Source organism: Mollisia scopiformis (assembly GCF_001500285.1).
Source record: "Mollisia scopiformis unplaced genomic scaffold LY89scaffold_16, whole genome shotgun sequence".
NCBI lineage: Eukaryota > Fungi > Ascomycota > Leotiomycetes > Helotiales > Mollisiaceae > Mollisia > Mollisia scopiformis.
In genome coordinates, this window is record NW_017263596.1 from 1,300,760 (window position 1) to 1,317,781 (window position 17,022).

The following is a 17,022-nucleotide window of genomic DNA, read 5'->3' on the forward strand; positions in this document are numbered from 1 at the left end:
AGTGAAACGGAACGACAGAGCGATCCAATAATCTGATAACCTTGCTCGAATGTCAGGAGATGTTTGGATTTCCATGATTCATATACTTTCGCATCCCCACTCCTGTTATCTCTCAAAAAGACATTATCTTCACACTCAAGCTCTTCCACAACCTTGACTCTTCTCCTATCATGCATCTGTAGATGCTGACCACTGATCGGCACTCATCCAAGGTCATGAACTCCATCCCCAGACCCAGGTATATTCCGGGGGTTTCGAGAGCTTCGGAAATCCGTTTTGAAAGTTGTAATTGGAGCTTCTTTGAGCGCGGCGGAGGTTCACCGCGGCGCAAGAACTGGTTGTGCCGTGACACTCAACGCGCCGTAAGAGACATCAAGCTCTTTTCTGAATGAAGGCACCTACACTGTTTTGGCTTGATAATATGCATGCGATATTGGTGGGGGCACCGACTGGTTCATCCTTTTGAGGAGTGGTGCTCGTTAGCTTAGACCGCGGCGCAAGAAGTTGGGCAAGTGCAAACCTGCCCATCCTATGCTCAAAGCAAGGCCTGATGGCAGAACAATAGATGAAAACTACTGGTTGAAGTGCCTTGCATTTTATCAGGATACAGTACATAAGTTGGAGCTTTTCTTGGGGCTTTGAAATTATTTGAAACTCCATCGCAAATTCCATCACAATCCGTACTGCTCTTGTCTTTTGAGATGGCTCTGCTCTTCATCATGCCTCACGCAATTACTCCTGACACAACTACGACATATAGCGATTGGCGTGATGACCTTTACAGAAACGGCTTCGCTGTCATCAAAGCTGCTGTCCCAGCAGGCCGTGCTGCTAGCTACGTTGAATCAATGACTCAATGGCTAGAGAAATTCCCTCTCGGCTTCGACCGCAATGATCCCAACACATGGACTGAAGAGCACTTGCCTGCCAACATGAAGTATATTCTCCCTCTTACATATTCTAATCCGGAAGCTAAGTCATCCCAGAGGAGGGATGTATCACGGCTATTCTGTCTCCCACGAAAAGTTTGTCTGGGACGCTCGTCTCGAACCCGGTGTCCTCGACGCCTTCTCGAAGATTTGGAACACAGAAGAACTCCTGGTCTCCTTTGACGGAATCAACATGACTCTTCCCCTTCCCGATACAAGCCACCCCAAACCTGCCAGATGGCCACACCAAGACCAAGACTCCAAGATCCGCGGTTTCCAATGCGCCCAAGGTATCATCAACCTGGTAGACAATGGGCCCAATGATGGTGGACTTGTAGTCATGAAAGGAAGCCACAAGTTTAACGACGAGTTTTTCAAGACTCATAGCATGGAGAAAAAGGAGATTTGGGGCAAAGTCCCGGATGATTGGCACGGATTTGATGATGAGGAGGTCAAATGGTTCGAGGATAGAGGCTGTGAGATTATCAAGGTTTGTTGTGCTGGGGGTGATTTGATCGTGTGGGATTCGAGGACGGTGCATTACAACGTTTTGCCCGAAGGGCAGGAAACCAGAGCTGTTGTTTGTGAGTGAGAAAACTGTTTCCGCGGGACCATGCTGATGAGCATACAGATGCTTGTTATACACCAGCTGCGCTAGCCAGTGCAGAGGATCTGGAGAAGAAGAAAGAAATTTTCGAGAAGAGAGAGCGTACTGTATGTTCTATAGTAGACCATGAGAGGATTGTGCTGACGGGGTTAGACTCATTGGCCCCATCGGAATTTCTGGCGAGCAACAGAGATCTTGAGACTTGGCAAGAAAGATCCTTATCATCGTGACAGGCCCTTTGACGAGCCGGTCCTCTCTGAAAAGCTTTTGAAGTTGGCTGGAGCGATGCCTTACTAGTGGTGGGATGATGAAGGCAGGAGAGGATATTGTTGAGAGCAGGTCAGAGAGCTCGAGCGAAGGCGGCTCGGTGATTTGTGTCTCAAGTTGCAATACGCATTCAGACCATTGAAAGCTTAGGAGCGTTGCATTTCACCACAAAGAGAAGAGTCCCATGCTTGCTTGTAGTTCTTCGCTATTGTTGTGGTATTTTTCTGAGTGCTATGCAGTAAAGTCCGTACGAACTCTGCCCATGGCAATAATAAGCCTGAAAATGTTCAATCAGCAATGCACCCGCTATGCCTATTCTGTACTGTTGTCATGCAAACCATACCCGTGCAATGGCAGCAAATATGCTGTGGTATCATCTCCTCCGATCTAGCCATTATGCTCAAAAGACCTCTAACGCCAAACCAGAAATTCGACACCACCACTTGCTACCCCAGTAGGCACAGTTTTTGCTCCAGACAGAGATGATTCACAGCTCACTCAAAAATCCTCCAGCCTGAGCAAATCTCATTTGGTATTCCCTCAAGTCAGCCCAGTTTCTCAGCTCTTCTTCCTCATCCACAGCGCCATTCACACCATTATCTACCAAGCCCGGACTGACTCTCTCCAGCTTCATCAGAACACCCAAGAAGCTTTTGAGATACTCTTCGTTATTGATAGCAGCTTGCCCTTTACGGTTTTGGGGTTGGTCGATCAGGGTCGATGCGATCTGGCGGATCTTGTTAATCTGTAGCATACATTAGCATGTGTGATATCAAACGTATAACTTTGGCACATACGAAGCTCGCACCGTTAGGTTCCATGTTGACTTGACTGATGCTGCTCAACACCGACAGAAGGTCTTTCACAATGCTGTCCTTCTCCTGCATGACATTGGTCTCGCTACCCTCGCTATTATTGGTGACGGAAGTGTTCGGCAGCAGGCCATCTAGGCCATGAGCGATTACGCCTGGGCTGCTCAGTTGTGCTTCTCCACCACTGTTTGCAGTCTTCCTCTCATGGATCTCTTGGAGGTTACAATATTTCTCCACAATATAAGATCTTGTGCCAAGCAGACTAGCGTAGATATTGGCTTTTTGGATCTCATATTGAATTTGTCGTCTTGCATCTGGGTTAGTAAATTGCCATTCGCTTGCCTGATCTCCATTCATCCTAACCCTTAGACCTGGGTACTCGGTAGCCGGTGGGAAGTATTGTGCGGCCGTACTCGCAAATTCTCCTGGTGCTGAACCTGGCTGGAGAAGGAGTTCATGAGGAGCGTGGTCTAGAGAATGTTTGCACTGGCGCAGGCACTCCTCTAAGACTCGTTTTTGTCTGGCCCAATCAAAGACCTCATCAATACCATACGCCAGCTCCATGGTCGAGAGTTTACTGGTGCTGAGGTACACCTTGACATTGAGGTTGAAACCCGTGAGCTTGGAGACGATGCCATCTGGTTGAGGATCGACTCGGTTATCAAAAATGAAATCGTCATCAACTTCCATTGGAAGGGGAGGATATGGAGCGTTCCGGGTAGGAGGTGGGATTAAAAGCTCGCCGAAACTCGAACCCAGTTGTTGGATCGAACTACTACTTATTAGGATATGTCGATATGTTAGAAGTGAATACATACCCAATTCCTACAAACATAACCCAGAAAATTCGCCTACCCAGCTCTTGTCTGATGAAGTCTACCTTCTGCACTTGGGTCTCGACAGTGCTCTGTTCTCCACCAAAGAAAGCAGGCAGTGCTCCCACGGGCAAGATGCCTGGATCCTCCAGTTTATGGGTGCCAAGTACTCTCGCGATATTCAAAGTCTCTCCAAAGTACAATCTTGTCAGCTTCCATTGAAACGTATATGCTCCTGCCAGACCAATAAAGTAACTTGTAGCAGCAGTATAAACAGAAAGCTCCTTCTCCAGATAACCTGGTCCTCGTGCCGCAATTGCAACCTTGTGACATCGATCAACCAGACTCATAGAATTTGGGAAGAGATGTTCGCGGCGATGATTCTTCAGATGTAACATTGGCTTCCGGGGAAATGAGGCAACCAAAAGTCCAATCATGGATGCGAGCAGGGCGAGGAAGGAGGGGTTGCTAACATCTTCTCGAGCTTTGAAGGCAAGTCGGAATGATGGCTCGTGGGGAAAAGGACACAACGGATGGATGTATGTGAAGAAATCGTCTACCAGAAGCTCGAGTGTAGAGAATGGACAAATTGACTCGGCATTGAGGACAGCGTGGGAGGAGAATGAAGCAAGGGTTTCTGCGACATTGTTCGGTGATGTTGGTGATGAGAACGAACCAGGACCTCCAGGCGAATCCAATTTTCTCTTCTTTATAGCCTCAGCATGTCGATTGGGAGGTCCACGTCTTCTGCTGGGCCGCTCGAAGGTACAAGGGATATCTAATGCAGAGCAAGCTCGACATGGCGGTCCAGACTCGTCGCACTGCAGAAAATGGCGATCAGTGGGATCCTTTGCCCAAGAAACATCGGCAGACTCACCTTGACTTTTCGAATACTACAAGAATCACAAGCCTTTCGCAGACGATTGCCCTTTTGTCCTTCACCTCCACTGGCAGGCGCCGGTGCGGGGACCGACCTTGGTTGAAGTTGTCCATCATCTGCGTGTCCATGTCCTCCATGCCCATTCGAGTGACCATTGTATGACGCTGGCGACTGAAGTTGCTGCGCAGCTTGGTGATCGTACGGGTAGGGCGAATGGCCTAGAGGGATACCGTGCTGCTGCGAATGCGCCGACAATGGATCTGCGTGATGTCCTCCGGGACTCGGGACTTGGATGTTTGGGTGCGGGTGAGCATTGGCATGCGAATGAGGATGGGGAGGATAATTGTTTCCTGGGGGAGGATACGAAGACATTTTGACGACTTTGGGGAGTTGAGTTGACTGGCGTTGGGTGGAAAGATCGGCGAGAAGTCGGGAGAATCGAGGTAAAGAGATCGGGAGTCGTGAGCGCGGAAGATGGGAAGAGGAGGGACGGGGACGAGGCCGAGAAGATCGAAAGCGCCCTTGGTGGATGTCTAGATATGAAGAGGACAATATCCTCTCCAGAAAGAAACGAAGAGGATCTGGAAATCCGGGCGAGGGAAGAAGACCAGATCAAATTCAATTCAGATCGGATTAAATTTGATGTTGATACTGTAGTCGAAGTTTGGGAAAGTGCTGGTGGTGAGTGCAGGCCGAAAAAAATGACAAGGCGGAGAGAAATGTTGGTGAAAGAGAAGGCTGCGCTGCTGATAAGGTTAAGGTTACTGTACAGTAGTATCTTTTTCGACCTTCACTTCTCTTCCCTTGCTTGCAACAACAATGATGCACCACCACAAACTCAAACACAAACGCACTGCCGCAGCTACTTCGAAGTATAGCACCAAAGCCGGCTTTGTTACAATGTCAAAGACAACTACTGCCTCCGGCCTCAAATCTCCTGCCTCCTGCAGTTCTTCTCGGCGGTATTGTCTGGTGATCGGAGCCAGGATCCACGTTGTGGTTCCGTCGGTCCAGGTGCTGCAAAAATGTTTCCAACTTGTCGTGATCCGTGCTGTGGTCCCTTGATTCACGGGGGAGGAGCCACAGCTCGTTGGCGATGCTGCGAGGCGAGCTTCTCTTAAACCAGGATTGACCTTTTGGATGTTGATTTTGAGCTACAGCACGAGATACCGAACGAGCATGTCCAGCAGTGCTGGACTACATGCTTGCATGATCATTCACGGCGAGGAGATGCAGGTGGATGAGAGCAGTCTACTTCGTAGTTGCCAGACCAGACACCATTATTAGAGTTTGCACACAGCATGACAAGGACCTCTTCTCAATCTTCTATTTGTGCTTCTAGCTGCGGATCCTCTGCTAAACCGGGCTGTCAAGCACCCAAAGAGGCAACGCGAGTCATGGACACAGACTTTGAAAGTCTCAATGCTCGAGCGTTGAAGTTTCAGTCGCCTTGCAACCTCGTCCGATCTGGCGCAGAATCCTTGGGATTCGCAGACATCCTTGAGGAAAGCTTCCTTTGATGTCATCAGAAGCAGGTACCACCATGCCCCAGAGAGAGAGGGAGCAAAGCCCGACTATGTGAACGGTCTCCAGAGTCATGATGTTGCATAAGTTTGCTGGTAGCCCGCATATCAGACTGCACTGTTGAATTCTTCTCCCGTCTCTAGTCTGCCCAAAGTCTTCACATTGAATTTGAACATCACAGTTTTGATCCTTACCTGGCGTCATTTCTTGCTTAGTGAAGTTTATACTTCTTCTGTTCTTCTAGGATTGTCCCGGCAGTGGAGCAAGAAATCTGTCAGATGCACATACGAGAACTCAAAATCAAAGACATACAGCTCAGGATAGATAACTAGCCACGTGCCAACAAGTCGAAGCAGATTGTCCAAATCGAGCTTTGAAAGCCGGCAGTCCCCATCACTTACCGATGCCCGACGGGCAAGAAGCTTGTCGTTACAGACGAACCTTGGTGGCTGCACTGCATATTTTGATTATAAGGTGGAGCAATGGCGCTATAATGCACCCTCTCTCAACGATGTCACAGCCTTGAATCGCGGCTCGAGTCAGTGTTCAGACCGAGTTCATGAGCTGGTTCATGAGTTTAGTTCATAAACACGTGATGTCACAGCTTCTTCGGAACCTGGAATGTCTTTCTCGGATTCGGGAGTTCAAGCTCTGAAACAACATGGAAAGTATCGAGTCTGAGAGCTCCCATGGTGATCTGTGGTATCATCTGACTTGTTCGTTCATGGGACATCGATTGAGGATCTAGCTGTCAATAATTCGAGTCTCTGGTCTGTCTATGCGTTCTACTCTACGTCTGTCTATGTCTAGTCTCTGATCTAATCAAATCCAATCTATCATGCTTCCACTTCTAAATCTTTACTCTAATTTTAGGGCTCTTTGAATATCTAGCACCGACCAAGAAGCAACATCCTACCAACAAATCCACTGCGGCGAAGATCTGAGCGTAGGTATACTCGCCACCCTTTCTCTGGATCAGTTGCCCAGCAATTGGTGGTCCCGTCAACACCGCAAAACTAACAATCGAGAAAACCATGCCCATTCTTGTTCCAGCCATTCGCAAATCTGTCGTCAAGCTGCTCAATGTCGCAGGAAACAAGCTCTGAATCGCTGCTCCTACAATTCCATACACAACAGCCCATGCATAAAGGCCACCTCGCGATTCTACAGCAATCCAACAGAAGCAAAGCAGGGATGAAAGAAGGATGACGGGGATGTTAGAGTTCATGGGGCCGAAGTATCGATCGGCGAGGTAATTCGGGACCACACGACCTAGGACGCCAACACCATTGAGCGTTATCAGAAGATTGATCGATTCAGCATATGGGAGTCCAATTATCGAGCGGGCGAAAGAGCCGATATAATAGAAGGCGAAATAAACACCCCAGAAGTTCTGTCGAGTCAGCAAGCATCCCTCATCATTGGAAGATAGGCATGGAACCTACAAAGAACATTCCGATTGCGAACAAGACGTATGGTGTCTCTTTGAAGCTCTTCCAATGGACGAGTGCTCTCTATTGACGAAATTAGTGCCTACTTTACAAATCATGACCGAGCCGAGGTGAGCACCCAAGTGTCTCGAGCACTGTACCCAAATTGTTCTCGATACGAAAGGCGATTTTGACGTACTGTTCTTCGAGGTGGAATTCGTGGGCGGATACCAAGATTGCAGATGATGAGGCAATCCAATTGGATGAATCCTAACGATCTCATCGTCCACGCAAATCCGATCCTGGGGAGTAACTGCTGCACCATGGCTGGGAAGATCATTCCACCGGTCGCAGAACCGGATGCGGCAATACCAAGAGCAAGGCTTCTCTTCTTACTGAAGTATGTGCTGAGCAGGCTCAGGCTGGGACAGAATAAACATCCGTTACCCAATCCACAGCACACACCCTGGGCAAGAAACAACTGCCAGTAGCTTGTTGAGAGAGATGTCATGAACAAGCCCAGAATTCCAAGGAAGGAGCCTACGAGAAACACGGGACGGAAATACCCAGCATCGGTCAAGCGGCCGGTGAACGTCCCGATGAAGAAGAGAAGGAAGACTTGGATAGATCCTACCCAGGAGATGTCGCTCGGCGGACGGTTGAGGGCTGTCACATAATAGGTTTGGAAGACGCCGAACGAGTTGATGAAACCCCATGTGTTCATGATGACAAGGTGTCCTAGTGCAACTTGGAGATGTGAGCTAGGTCATATACATCCCAAGAGCGAAGCACCTTGTGTCCATCCTATCAAGCCTCCGTCAGGTGGTGGTCCGAGAGCCTTCCAACTGCTCTTTGTACTTGTTCTTGTGACAGCTCCATTCTGCTGCGCATTGATTCCATCTGGGTATGCTTCAATGTCCCCTTTCTCAGTCAACGATAGATGTTTTCTCTTTTCTTCTGTTCCGTCCACATCAGTATGTGAGGAATCGCTGTGTATGGATTGTATCTCGACATCTTTGTCGAACATATACGATGAGGAGCTGGAGATTGGTAGTTGAGTTGTTGAGTTGTCATCGTCACATGTCATTCTTCGGCCTACACGCTCAATCGAGAAGGAAGCTGTGAATTATGGCTTTGAGAAGGTTGAGAGTGGGATGCAGTGTAATGTTGGATATGCACCCTGTTGTGGTACCACTTGGATATAACTGGAAATGAGCTGTTCGTTCGTCCTGCAGAAGAACAAATTCATGGGGATTCGAATTGGAGAAAGGAAACAAGAAGAACAGAAAAGACTGAAAATACAACGTGAAAAATCCCCCGATCATCAATCTAACGCTTGATAGCGCAGCGGACCCCGCCGACGGTTTAATGACTGACATACTCCAGCTCACCGCAAGCAAGCGCTGCAGCGTCGATCTTGAAGCTTGAAGGGTTGATTACTCTGCATCGCGGGAGACTAAGTTCGTCTCTAGCTTACCGATATGTGAAGATACTGTTCTGCTTCTTGTGAGGATGTATGCTGAGGCGAGAGATGAGGCTCGAACTTTTTCTGCACAGGCGGAATGTTGCCGCAATGCCGACTTGGCGGGAGAGAGCCGATGTCGGTGATGGCGGGGTAGTTTTGGAGGGGTTGGACCTTGATAAAAGAAAGGAAATTGTGGAACAATTCTTTGAAAATGAAGAAACACACGACTACAGACAGTACTTTCATGAAGAATGTCGTGAGATGCATCCAAACTTTCAACTTGATAAATGGTTGCAGTTGGGTCTGCAGAAGTGCAGTAACCCCACCTTCCAGATTGGGCGAAGCTTCTCGCACAACATGAGTGACTTTTCCTCTTTTTCTGCCAGGTTTGTCTTTGATATTCACTTCTCGATGAGGATCCTCTCCATTCAAGTATTAGAATATTTATCACGCGGACTAGGTTTTCAGAAGGAAACAACAATGTATTCTAAATTCCACCTGGAAAGTTCTCGTGTTTCAACTCCAAGCTTAAATACATCGGCTGGTCTCCAGTGTACTATGTACAGTACATCTATATTCCTACGCCACCATTGGACACTGGGCATTTAGGATCAAGTAGTCCGTACTCATAACCGTGGAAGAAGGTCCACTCCCTCCAATGAGTAGCGTTATACCTCTGCTTGGCAGGCCATCCGGGACAAGGTGGCAGACGTCTGCCGCCGCTTTTCTCCCAAGCATACGGACTTCCTCGAGGTTCAAGCTTGTCATCGGTAGAGTTGCTCAAGGTGACAGTAAGGTTTGTTGGGTTCAGAATGGAGTGGATGGTAGCGTTCATGGCGACAAGGAGGGGATGGTCGGTGCCGTTGGTGTGATTGTCGGGGTGGCTTTCGATGACAATAGCGAGCGCTTTGAGTATGTTCTCGCCGAAGACTGGTGGTATACCGAGAAATCCTGGAGGTTGGTAGTGGTGTTCTTTGACGATTGCGTGATCTTGATGTGGAGCAATGTCATCTCGTTGGGATGTGGCATCGGAGACGTGAGCGGATGCATTCCTAGTTGCATGGTGAAGGATTGCCGCAATGGCCGTACCATTTATGGGGGGCATAGGGAAGCGCATTTTGAATTTGGAAGTAATGGTTGAGAGGTAAGAGAACGGAGAGATTAACGAAGGCAAGATCGAGAATTTATACTCGTACGAGACCACTAAGACCAGGCTGGCATTTGAAAAATTCAACATTTTATTGACGTGTAGACACACGGAAGCTAGTATTAGAGTTTTGTTATACTGTTATGACAGGTCTACTTGTATGTTTCTGGTTTAGAGATTCATTTTAGCTTCCCGCTCTACCGTTCTAAATGCACAAGCGAGTAGCAGTACCATGGTTTGACAATCAAAAGTTTCATAACCATTTAGAACATGTGTTAAGACGACCAGAATTTTTTTTGTTGGGACCTGGCGATGATGATATCACAGCCCTTGACCAATGAGTTCTGTTGGTATGTATGATGAAAGGATTGGAAATACTTCACTATAGAGAAAACCTGAATTTCAATTGCATCACCTGCGCCAACACTGCGCGAATAGAAAAAAATTAGCACAGGACAATCGCCTGGACGCAAGAATGGAGTAAAATATTTCTACATGACTTTAAGCTACACTAGCTAGCCATTCTCCAAATGCCCCCCGCTCAAACGCCCCAAAAATAGATCAAAGCACCGAACGATTTCAAAGCTTGCTGCTTTCCTTCACACAGCACACTTCACCTTCTTTTCCCACTACCGCCTCCCCCATTTCTTGGTGATGTGTGACACTTAGAAGGTTGCTCTTGTTGAAGCTTTGCTGGCTGGGAGGCACGTCCAAAGCGGGATTCTTCTCGAAGAAGTTGACTGGCTTGAGAGATACCTTGAGGATCTCACAGGGCATGACCGGGAAATCCTCAATACGAGGCACATGATTGATTCCAAATTGAACCCAGACGACTATGTCATCATCGAGAACGTTGTCTTTGCGATCTGCGAAGCTTCGAACACCGGTCCCACCACGTGATTGATTGGTATACTTGCCACCAGCATACAACTCGCCATCTTTGTATGAAGTAATATAGATGTTGTGATCTGCAAACTCGGCACGTTTGGCATGGAAACTCTCTGTGTCTGCGATGATCTTCTGGAAAGGTGGCGCCATGATCTTGTACGCGACGGGTTTTCCGTTGATAGGATTCTTCATCGATGAGTTCTGGATCTTGAAGATGCGGTTGGCATCATAATTCAGGTCGTAGCCGCCTGAGGTGGTGACTGGAGTCTCGGAGACGGTATAACCAACACCATGAGGATTGAAATCGGATCGAGGCATTGGATGCGCCTCGTCGTAGACTACACGATTGAGAGGACCGTCAATCATAGGATCCACGCGCAAAGAGAATATATGTTGATGGTGAGCTGCCAAGACACCTGGATGGACGACAGTACCCCACGGAACAGTGAGACCTTCATCAATTGGCTGTGTCGAAAGGATACCCGTTGCGCGAACTTCGTACATGACCTCTCCAGCTTGATTGAATTGGAAAGCAAGGATATATTCGTAATTGGAGACTGTGATGATAGATTGGAGGACGAGTTCCCGATTTCTGACGACGGCAGCTCGTCCAGTTCGGTAGTTGGTATGCTTCCATCCGATACCAGCGTCTTGCTCGTGAATACAAACACAGTTTGGCATTTGGAGAGGTTCACCCTTGTCATCGCTCAGGACGGCGGACAGGTAGTAGATCGATCCAAGACAGTCACAGCCCAATTGTAGATTGTTGGCCATGATACCTGCTCCAGCGTCACCGAGATCGAAAGCTTGCTTCTTGTGGTATGGGTGACGTGGATCTGCGTAAGGAATGGCCATATCGGAGAGTGAAAGTCTGTAGAAAAGGGGACGACCAGCGTAATGAACATCGTAGAGGACCATCCCTTCTCGTTGATTGAAACCAACCTTGAAATCCCATTTCTGCCATGATACAGAGTGACCTTGCTCGCTGAAGTTGGAGACCTCGAATGAAGCACCTTCAGGCTGAACAACGTTCAGTGGTTTGACATCGGTTCGCAGTGTTTGGGCCTCGGGGATATATTCGTTTGCAGGCTGGACTTTGTATGGAGATGGCTCCTTGATGGTGTTATCAGCTCCAGTCGGGAGTATATCAATTCTGGTTACTCTCATGGTCTCAGCGCTGACGACGGGAGAGATGCTGAGGGGCATAGCATAGTGGTTGCTGTCGAGTTCTGAGGAGTTGTTTGGGTCTCGAACGTAGAGAAAGCATTGAAACATCCTCTTGTCGTCAGAGAAAAGTCCATCGTTGACGCCATCGGATCCTGAATGTGATTAGCCCAGTATATCCCCATGGACACGAGTGGCAGTACCGTAGATCCATGGATCACTGATCACCACGGTGCCTTCGGGAAGCTTCAACTTCGCGATTTCTGCCTTGACTTGCTCATCCTCCAATGCGATTCTCTCTACATTGATGATTTCATCACCGTCGGCATTGCTGTGAATATTTGGTCCAAGTCTGACATTGTGCTCAACCTTGCCAAAGCTCAGGTTGACAATGGCTTCATGAAGTTTATCCTTTCACCATTATGTCAGTCCTTGACCCAGAACAGAAACGGAGAGGATCCTCACTGTGTTGCGAATGTAGTAAACGACGAAGCTCTTCCTTTCAATAGTGGGGGCAGACTTTCCGGCGTGCTCTGCTGCTAGGAATGGAACCAGGTCGGCCTTGCTTGGCTCCTGCAAGGTGATAACCTTGAATTGAAGATTGGTGTTTGATGGCCACAAAGCCTTGATCAGGTTTGCGCTTTCCTTGATTTCTCCTGCTGTCAATGGTCCCAAAGGATGTTGAACAGCGGCGACCTTGCCACCAACGAAAGGGAGAGAAACGGGAACCTGTTCGGTAGACATTGTGCGTGTATGTTGCAGACGAGAAGATTTGAGAGAGAATGGTGGAAGCGATGGCTCTTCTTATATGGAGGCAAGTCCCCCAATCAACAAATGTGTGCCGCTCATTAGCATCGCAAGTAGACTTCTTTACTCGGGGTTCTGGCTTATCATCTTGCCCCACTATGTATCAACTCGGATACGCATGCCCAAAACAGCAACGCGGGGAAAAGCCCAACGTTGAAGCGCGGATAGGTTGACTTGGTCTGGCAGAACAATATTTCATGCGGTTTGGAGCAAAAGCAATATACCTACTTTTATCATGACTACCAGTAGTACTGGCTCATATAAACAGGTTGCCGCAAAAGCGTAGATTGTATATTTCAAGTAAAAGTTGGAGTAAGATAATCCGGATTCCTCCTCGAGACTGGAATTGAGTATAGATGTTCGATAGATCTGCGGGCCTGGAAGAGTGGGGTCTGTCTTGGCGTAGATGTTGGACTTGCCACATCGGGTGAAATACCAATTCGAGTGCCATGCCGGTCCGGGTACGCACTCGGCCCGGAATGAATTTGCCGGAGGACAGCGGAAAGACCAGCGAGTCCCAAGAGAAGATATGGCTGATCGTGGACCAGAGTATGTGTAAGAGATTCCAAGACCAGACCTATCAAGGGTTAGACCTATCTCTGCAGGAGGTGTGAGTTCGGAGGTGGTTGCTGCTTGCAAAATAGAGCATCCGTAGCTTAGCGGAGTTCTAGAGCGAGGAGAACGATAAGAGCGATGGAAGCGCAGCATCCCACTCTTGAAGAGAAGATGAATGATATCTTGTCTGTGCTGAATAGATTGAACAACCACTCTTTTGTCGATTGCAGCGGTCTTGTCGTTGTCTCCGCCAGACGCGCCAGAAGCGCGATTACCTAGCGCCAATCACTCGTGTTCCCAAATTTCACGTCGAATCAACATGACGACCACAATCAACGCCAATTCGCACAAATCTCTGATCCGCAACAAAGTTTGGTCACGGCTTCGAGCAGTCGCACTCCCAGATTCCAGGTTTCATCACGACTACTCGTCTTTCATCGCAGACTTCGAAGGGTCTTCTGCTGCAACAGATCTACTCCAGTCTCTTCCTGCCTACCAAAATGCACACCTTATCTTCATCGCACCCGACAACTGTCTACAAGAGCTTCGATATCGATCCTTGACCGACGGAAAGAAGGTTATAGTGACTACATATGGCATACGAAGAGGATTCTGGATCCTAGATCCAGAGCAGATACACGAGTCACAATGGCAGATGGCGAGCGTGCTAGATGGGATGGAGAACATTGGGAGGCATATGACTCTTGCAGATATATCTGAACTCCCTACAGACATAGCCCTGATGGTTACTGGCACAGGTGCAATCAATCTTAAGGGATTGAGGTTTGGGAAAGGTCATGGGTACTTCGACCTCGAATGGGCCATGCTATATAGCATTGGGAAGGCAAACCAGAGAACGCAAACTATTGCAGTTGTTCATGAATGTCAGGTTCTTGATGAGGAACTGCGAGGAGAGGTTTGGGATACGGGATGTGATTTCGTCGTCACCAACGACAAAGTCATTAACGTCAAGGATGCGAGTAAGCCGAGCTGTGGCATACTCTGGGACAAGCTGGAGGATGGGATGCTCGAGGATATTGAACCTTTGAAAGAACTGGAGGCAATTAAGAAACGATCACGGGCAGGCTGAACATTGAGACAATGATAGCTTGACCTCTGTGATGTCTCTTCCCATAGAAGTTCTGCTTGACGTCCACTTCTCCAAAGGGCATTGGGAATTGCAAAGTGCTGAGTGTTACGCAATAGGCAAAGCTGTTTGACTGCTGAAAGGTGGCACTTAAGTCACCGTCCACTGCAGAGTCCTTCCAAAGCTCCAGCCGTTCAGGCATTCTAGAATGCGGAAACCTCGTCTGAAATCACTGGTGTAACGCGAGCTTCATCGCATCGCATACTTGTGTAGTAATCCTATGAGTCCCAAAGCTGTTGCTACTGTCTTGGCAGACCAAGAGTTTAGACTTCCTCCTTGCAGCATAGATGAGGTAGGCTGTGTCTACCTATGCTTAAATCATCCCAATCTTCTATCCACCATGGAGCATTTTGAAGCATAAATTTGATCTGTGAGATCAGCTCCATCAAACAAATCGGAATTGCCGGGGCTATTCTGAAGCCAGGATTTTGATAAAGAATGCAGTAGCTGGACACACCATAAGCAGTCAAAAGGCTTCGGCTCTCAGCAGGCTCATCCATGGGAGAAATGCTTTCTTCCAGAAGCTGGACAATTCGTGCAGTATCGAACTCAATGCCGGCGCCAAATAATGATTTAAATGATGGGAGAAGGTATCAGTATGCGGTTCGGTCACCCTCTATCTACTAAGGTTTAGCGCCATCACATGCACCCCGCGTTTTGGCTTGGCGTCACCTCTCTCTCTCTCTCTCACTGATCAACGAGCACCAACACACTGACTCCGCGATGCCTCCATCCACGGAGCGCCGTTTGCCCCCTCCGCAGGTCAACTGCAAATGGTGGATGCGTGGGTATTGCTCCCGGGGCAAGTCATGCTATTTCAAGCACGACGAGTCGACGTTTGCAGCGTTGAAGACGCAGGCCCAAGACGAGCCCAATGTTGGAGCTCCAGCGACACCATCACTCACTGCTGAACAAGCTGTTTGTAAGTGACCGACCCTGCAGGTGCTCCTCTATCTGATGATTCAAACAGTCCCCCCACCGTCGGCCATATCTCAGACTTGCGCAATCTGCTACGAACTTCCCGATCAATACGGCCTCCTGGTTAACTGCGATCATGCTTTCTGCCTCGGTGTGTTGTCTCCATACCTAATCTGCCATTCACCTCTGACACTTGTAGAATGTATTCGAAACTGGCGTGCCACAGCCCCGAAGAACCCGACATTGGAGAACGAATTGAAGAAGACGAGCAAGACTTGCCCCATGTGCCGGTCACACAGCGACTTCATCATACCAAGCTCCATTTGGCCGACCTCAACACAGAAGAAGGAGATATCGGATGGATATCTGCGAAGACTGAAGACTATTCCTTGTCGGTATTTCGAGCAGAGTGCCATGGATACGGCCCCGGATTACAAGTTCAAGTGTCAATTCAGGAATCATTGTCACTACTCGCACATACATCCTGTTACGAAGGAGCCATATACATTTCCGCCAGGAGAGCTTCAGCCTCGACGAAGACATAGGAGAGGACGGTTGTTGGACGAGATGGCTATAATGGAAATGTTGTTCAGCGACTTGGCTGTGTATGATGAATGGGTCGATGTCGAAGAGGGTGATGACGTCGTGGAGTTCATGGGGCTTGGGGAAGTCGACGATTTCGGGTACGATTACGCATGGGAATAGGTAAGGTAAGGGCACATGGCGTCTGGGTATTTCTGGAAGAATTTATAATACACAGAGTGGATCGAAGATCTTTCCTCCTTTCTCCATCAGCCTGTTGCCTCTTCTGGGTGAAATTTCTTGCTTCTGACTGCAAGCCAACGGTTGGCCATCATCGTTCAGCTCCAGCGAGATTGAAATGAGAAGTCCAGCATTCTATCGCTTCAAACTCAAGGTATGGAAATGAAAAGTAGTGCTGGAAGTCTGACAAGAACAAGAGGTTCTGATGAAATGATCATCAACGCACTCCGAACGCAATGTACTGGAACACTCTCACCGTCGTTGCGCTCTTGGGGCAGTCCGTCCGCGCGCAGAACATGCTGCGCTTCGGCTGCTCACAACTCAGCATTGAGCGTGCTGATACTCTCGAGAATCCTGGAGTTGCCCCTTCCCCTCATACCCATCAAATCGTGGGAGGAAACTCTTTCAATATCACGGTATTCCAAACTAGTTTCTTTGGAAAACGACCACTAACACAACTTAGATGACACCCGTCACTTATGATCCTTCCGTCCAGTCGACTTGCACAAGTTGTACATACTCCGAGGATTTCGGCAACTACTGGACTGCTTCCTTGTACTTCCAGTCGCCCGATAATGGCACCTTCCAACGTGTTCCTCAAATGGCCAATGGCGGGCTTACACAGAATGGAGGACTGACGGTGTACTACATGCCTTACAGTGCCAAGAACAACAAAATGACAGCCTTCCCGCCAGGCTTCAGAATGAAGGCAGGAGAACCGACAGCCACAACGGACAACAGAGTCTCAATCTGCCACCGCTGCCTTGGAAATGGAGAGGGCTTCGCTCCGTGCGATGCTAAAAACATCGGACCATTCCCTGACAAGTACTGCCCTCAAGGGATCCGAGCTTCTATCATCTTGTAACGGTCTCGCCTGACTGTCGGGTTTGTTGGCTGTAGAGTGA

At 48.5% G+C, this 17,022-nt stretch overlaps 8 protein-coding genes across 8 annotated transcripts; 4 read left to right on the forward strand and 4 right to left on the reverse strand.

Annotated features, from left to right (window-relative positions):
* Nucleotides 1-410: 410 nt before the first annotated feature.
* Nucleotides 411-2,034, forward strand: LY89DRAFT_129811 (uncharacterized protein). Its single transcript, XM_018205232.1, has 5 exons — nucleotides 411-508; nucleotides 566-937; nucleotides 987-1,513; nucleotides 1,561-1,643; nucleotides 1,690-2,034. Exons 2-5 carry the CDS (start codon nucleotides 702-704, stop codon nucleotides 1,831-1,833), a joined length of 990 nt encoding a protein of 329 aa, XP_018069462.1. The 5' UTR covers nucleotides 411-508; nucleotides 566-701; the 3' UTR covers nucleotides 1,834-2,034.
* A 256-nt stretch (nucleotides 2,035-2,290) lies between these two features.
* Nucleotides 2,291-4,682, reverse strand: LY89DRAFT_671495 (uncharacterized protein; the record flags this gene model as incomplete). Its single annotated transcript, XM_018213219.1, has 4 exons — nucleotides 2,291-2,548; nucleotides 2,601-3,387; nucleotides 3,434-4,251; nucleotides 4,308-4,682. 4 exons carry the CDS (start codon nucleotides 4,680-4,682, stop codon nucleotides 2,291-2,293), a joined length of 2,238 nt encoding a protein of 745 aa, XP_018069463.1.
* A 1,912-nt stretch (nucleotides 4,683-6,594) lies between these two features.
* On the reverse strand, nucleotides 6,595-8,291 carry LY89DRAFT_649782 (MFS general substrate transporter; the record flags this gene model as incomplete). The annotated part of the gene is made up of 4 exons (XM_018212081.1): nucleotides 6,595-7,227; nucleotides 7,280-7,348; nucleotides 7,464-8,011; nucleotides 8,057-8,291. 4 exons carry the CDS (start codon nucleotides 8,289-8,291, stop codon nucleotides 6,685-6,687), a joined length of 1,395 nt encoding a protein of 464 aa, XP_018069464.1. The 3' UTR covers nucleotides 6,595-6,684.
* A 655-nt stretch (nucleotides 8,292-8,946) lies between these two features.
* LY89DRAFT_686658 (uncharacterized protein) lies at nucleotides 8,947-10,118 on the reverse strand. The gene has a single exon (XM_018215334.1). The coding sequence runs from the start codon at nucleotides 9,844-9,846 to the stop codon at nucleotides 9,301-9,303; it is 546 nt and encodes a 181-aa protein (XP_018069465.1). The 5' UTR covers nucleotides 9,847-10,118; the 3' UTR covers nucleotides 8,947-9,300.
* A 337-nt stretch (nucleotides 10,119-10,455) lies between these two features.
* LY89DRAFT_588672 (uncharacterized protein) lies at nucleotides 10,456-12,672 on the reverse strand (the record flags this gene model as incomplete). The annotated part of the gene is made up of 3 exons (XM_018209492.1): nucleotides 10,456-12,083; nucleotides 12,132-12,339; nucleotides 12,394-12,672. 3 exons carry the CDS (start codon nucleotides 12,670-12,672, stop codon nucleotides 10,456-10,458), a joined length of 2,115 nt encoding a protein of 704 aa, XP_018069466.1.
* A 725-nt stretch (nucleotides 12,673-13,397) lies between these two features.
* LY89DRAFT_129900 (5-formyltetrahydrofolate cyclo-ligase) lies at nucleotides 13,398-14,540 on the forward strand. Its single transcript, XM_018205233.1, has one exon. It carries the CDS (start codon nucleotides 13,610-13,612, stop codon nucleotides 14,378-14,380), a length of 771 nt encoding a protein of 256 aa, XP_018069467.1. The 5' UTR covers nucleotides 13,398-13,609; the 3' UTR covers nucleotides 14,381-14,540.
* Nucleotides 14,541-15,160: 620 nt separating this feature from the next.
* On the forward strand, nucleotides 15,161-16,060 carry LY89DRAFT_736168 (uncharacterized protein; the record flags this gene model as incomplete). The annotated part of the gene is made up of 3 exons (XM_018220090.1): nucleotides 15,161-15,359; nucleotides 15,408-15,506; nucleotides 15,555-16,060. 3 exons carry the CDS (start codon nucleotides 15,161-15,163, stop codon nucleotides 16,058-16,060), a joined length of 804 nt encoding a protein of 267 aa, XP_018069468.1.
* Nucleotides 16,061-16,207: 147 nt separating this feature from the next.
* On the forward strand, nucleotides 16,208-17,022 carry LY89DRAFT_129941 (uncharacterized protein). Its single transcript, XM_018205234.1, has 2 exons — nucleotides 16,208-16,533; nucleotides 16,581-17,022. Exons 1-2 carry the CDS (start codon nucleotides 16,354-16,356, stop codon nucleotides 16,980-16,982), a joined length of 582 nt encoding a protein of 193 aa, XP_018069469.1. The 5' UTR covers nucleotides 16,208-16,353; the 3' UTR covers nucleotides 16,983-17,022.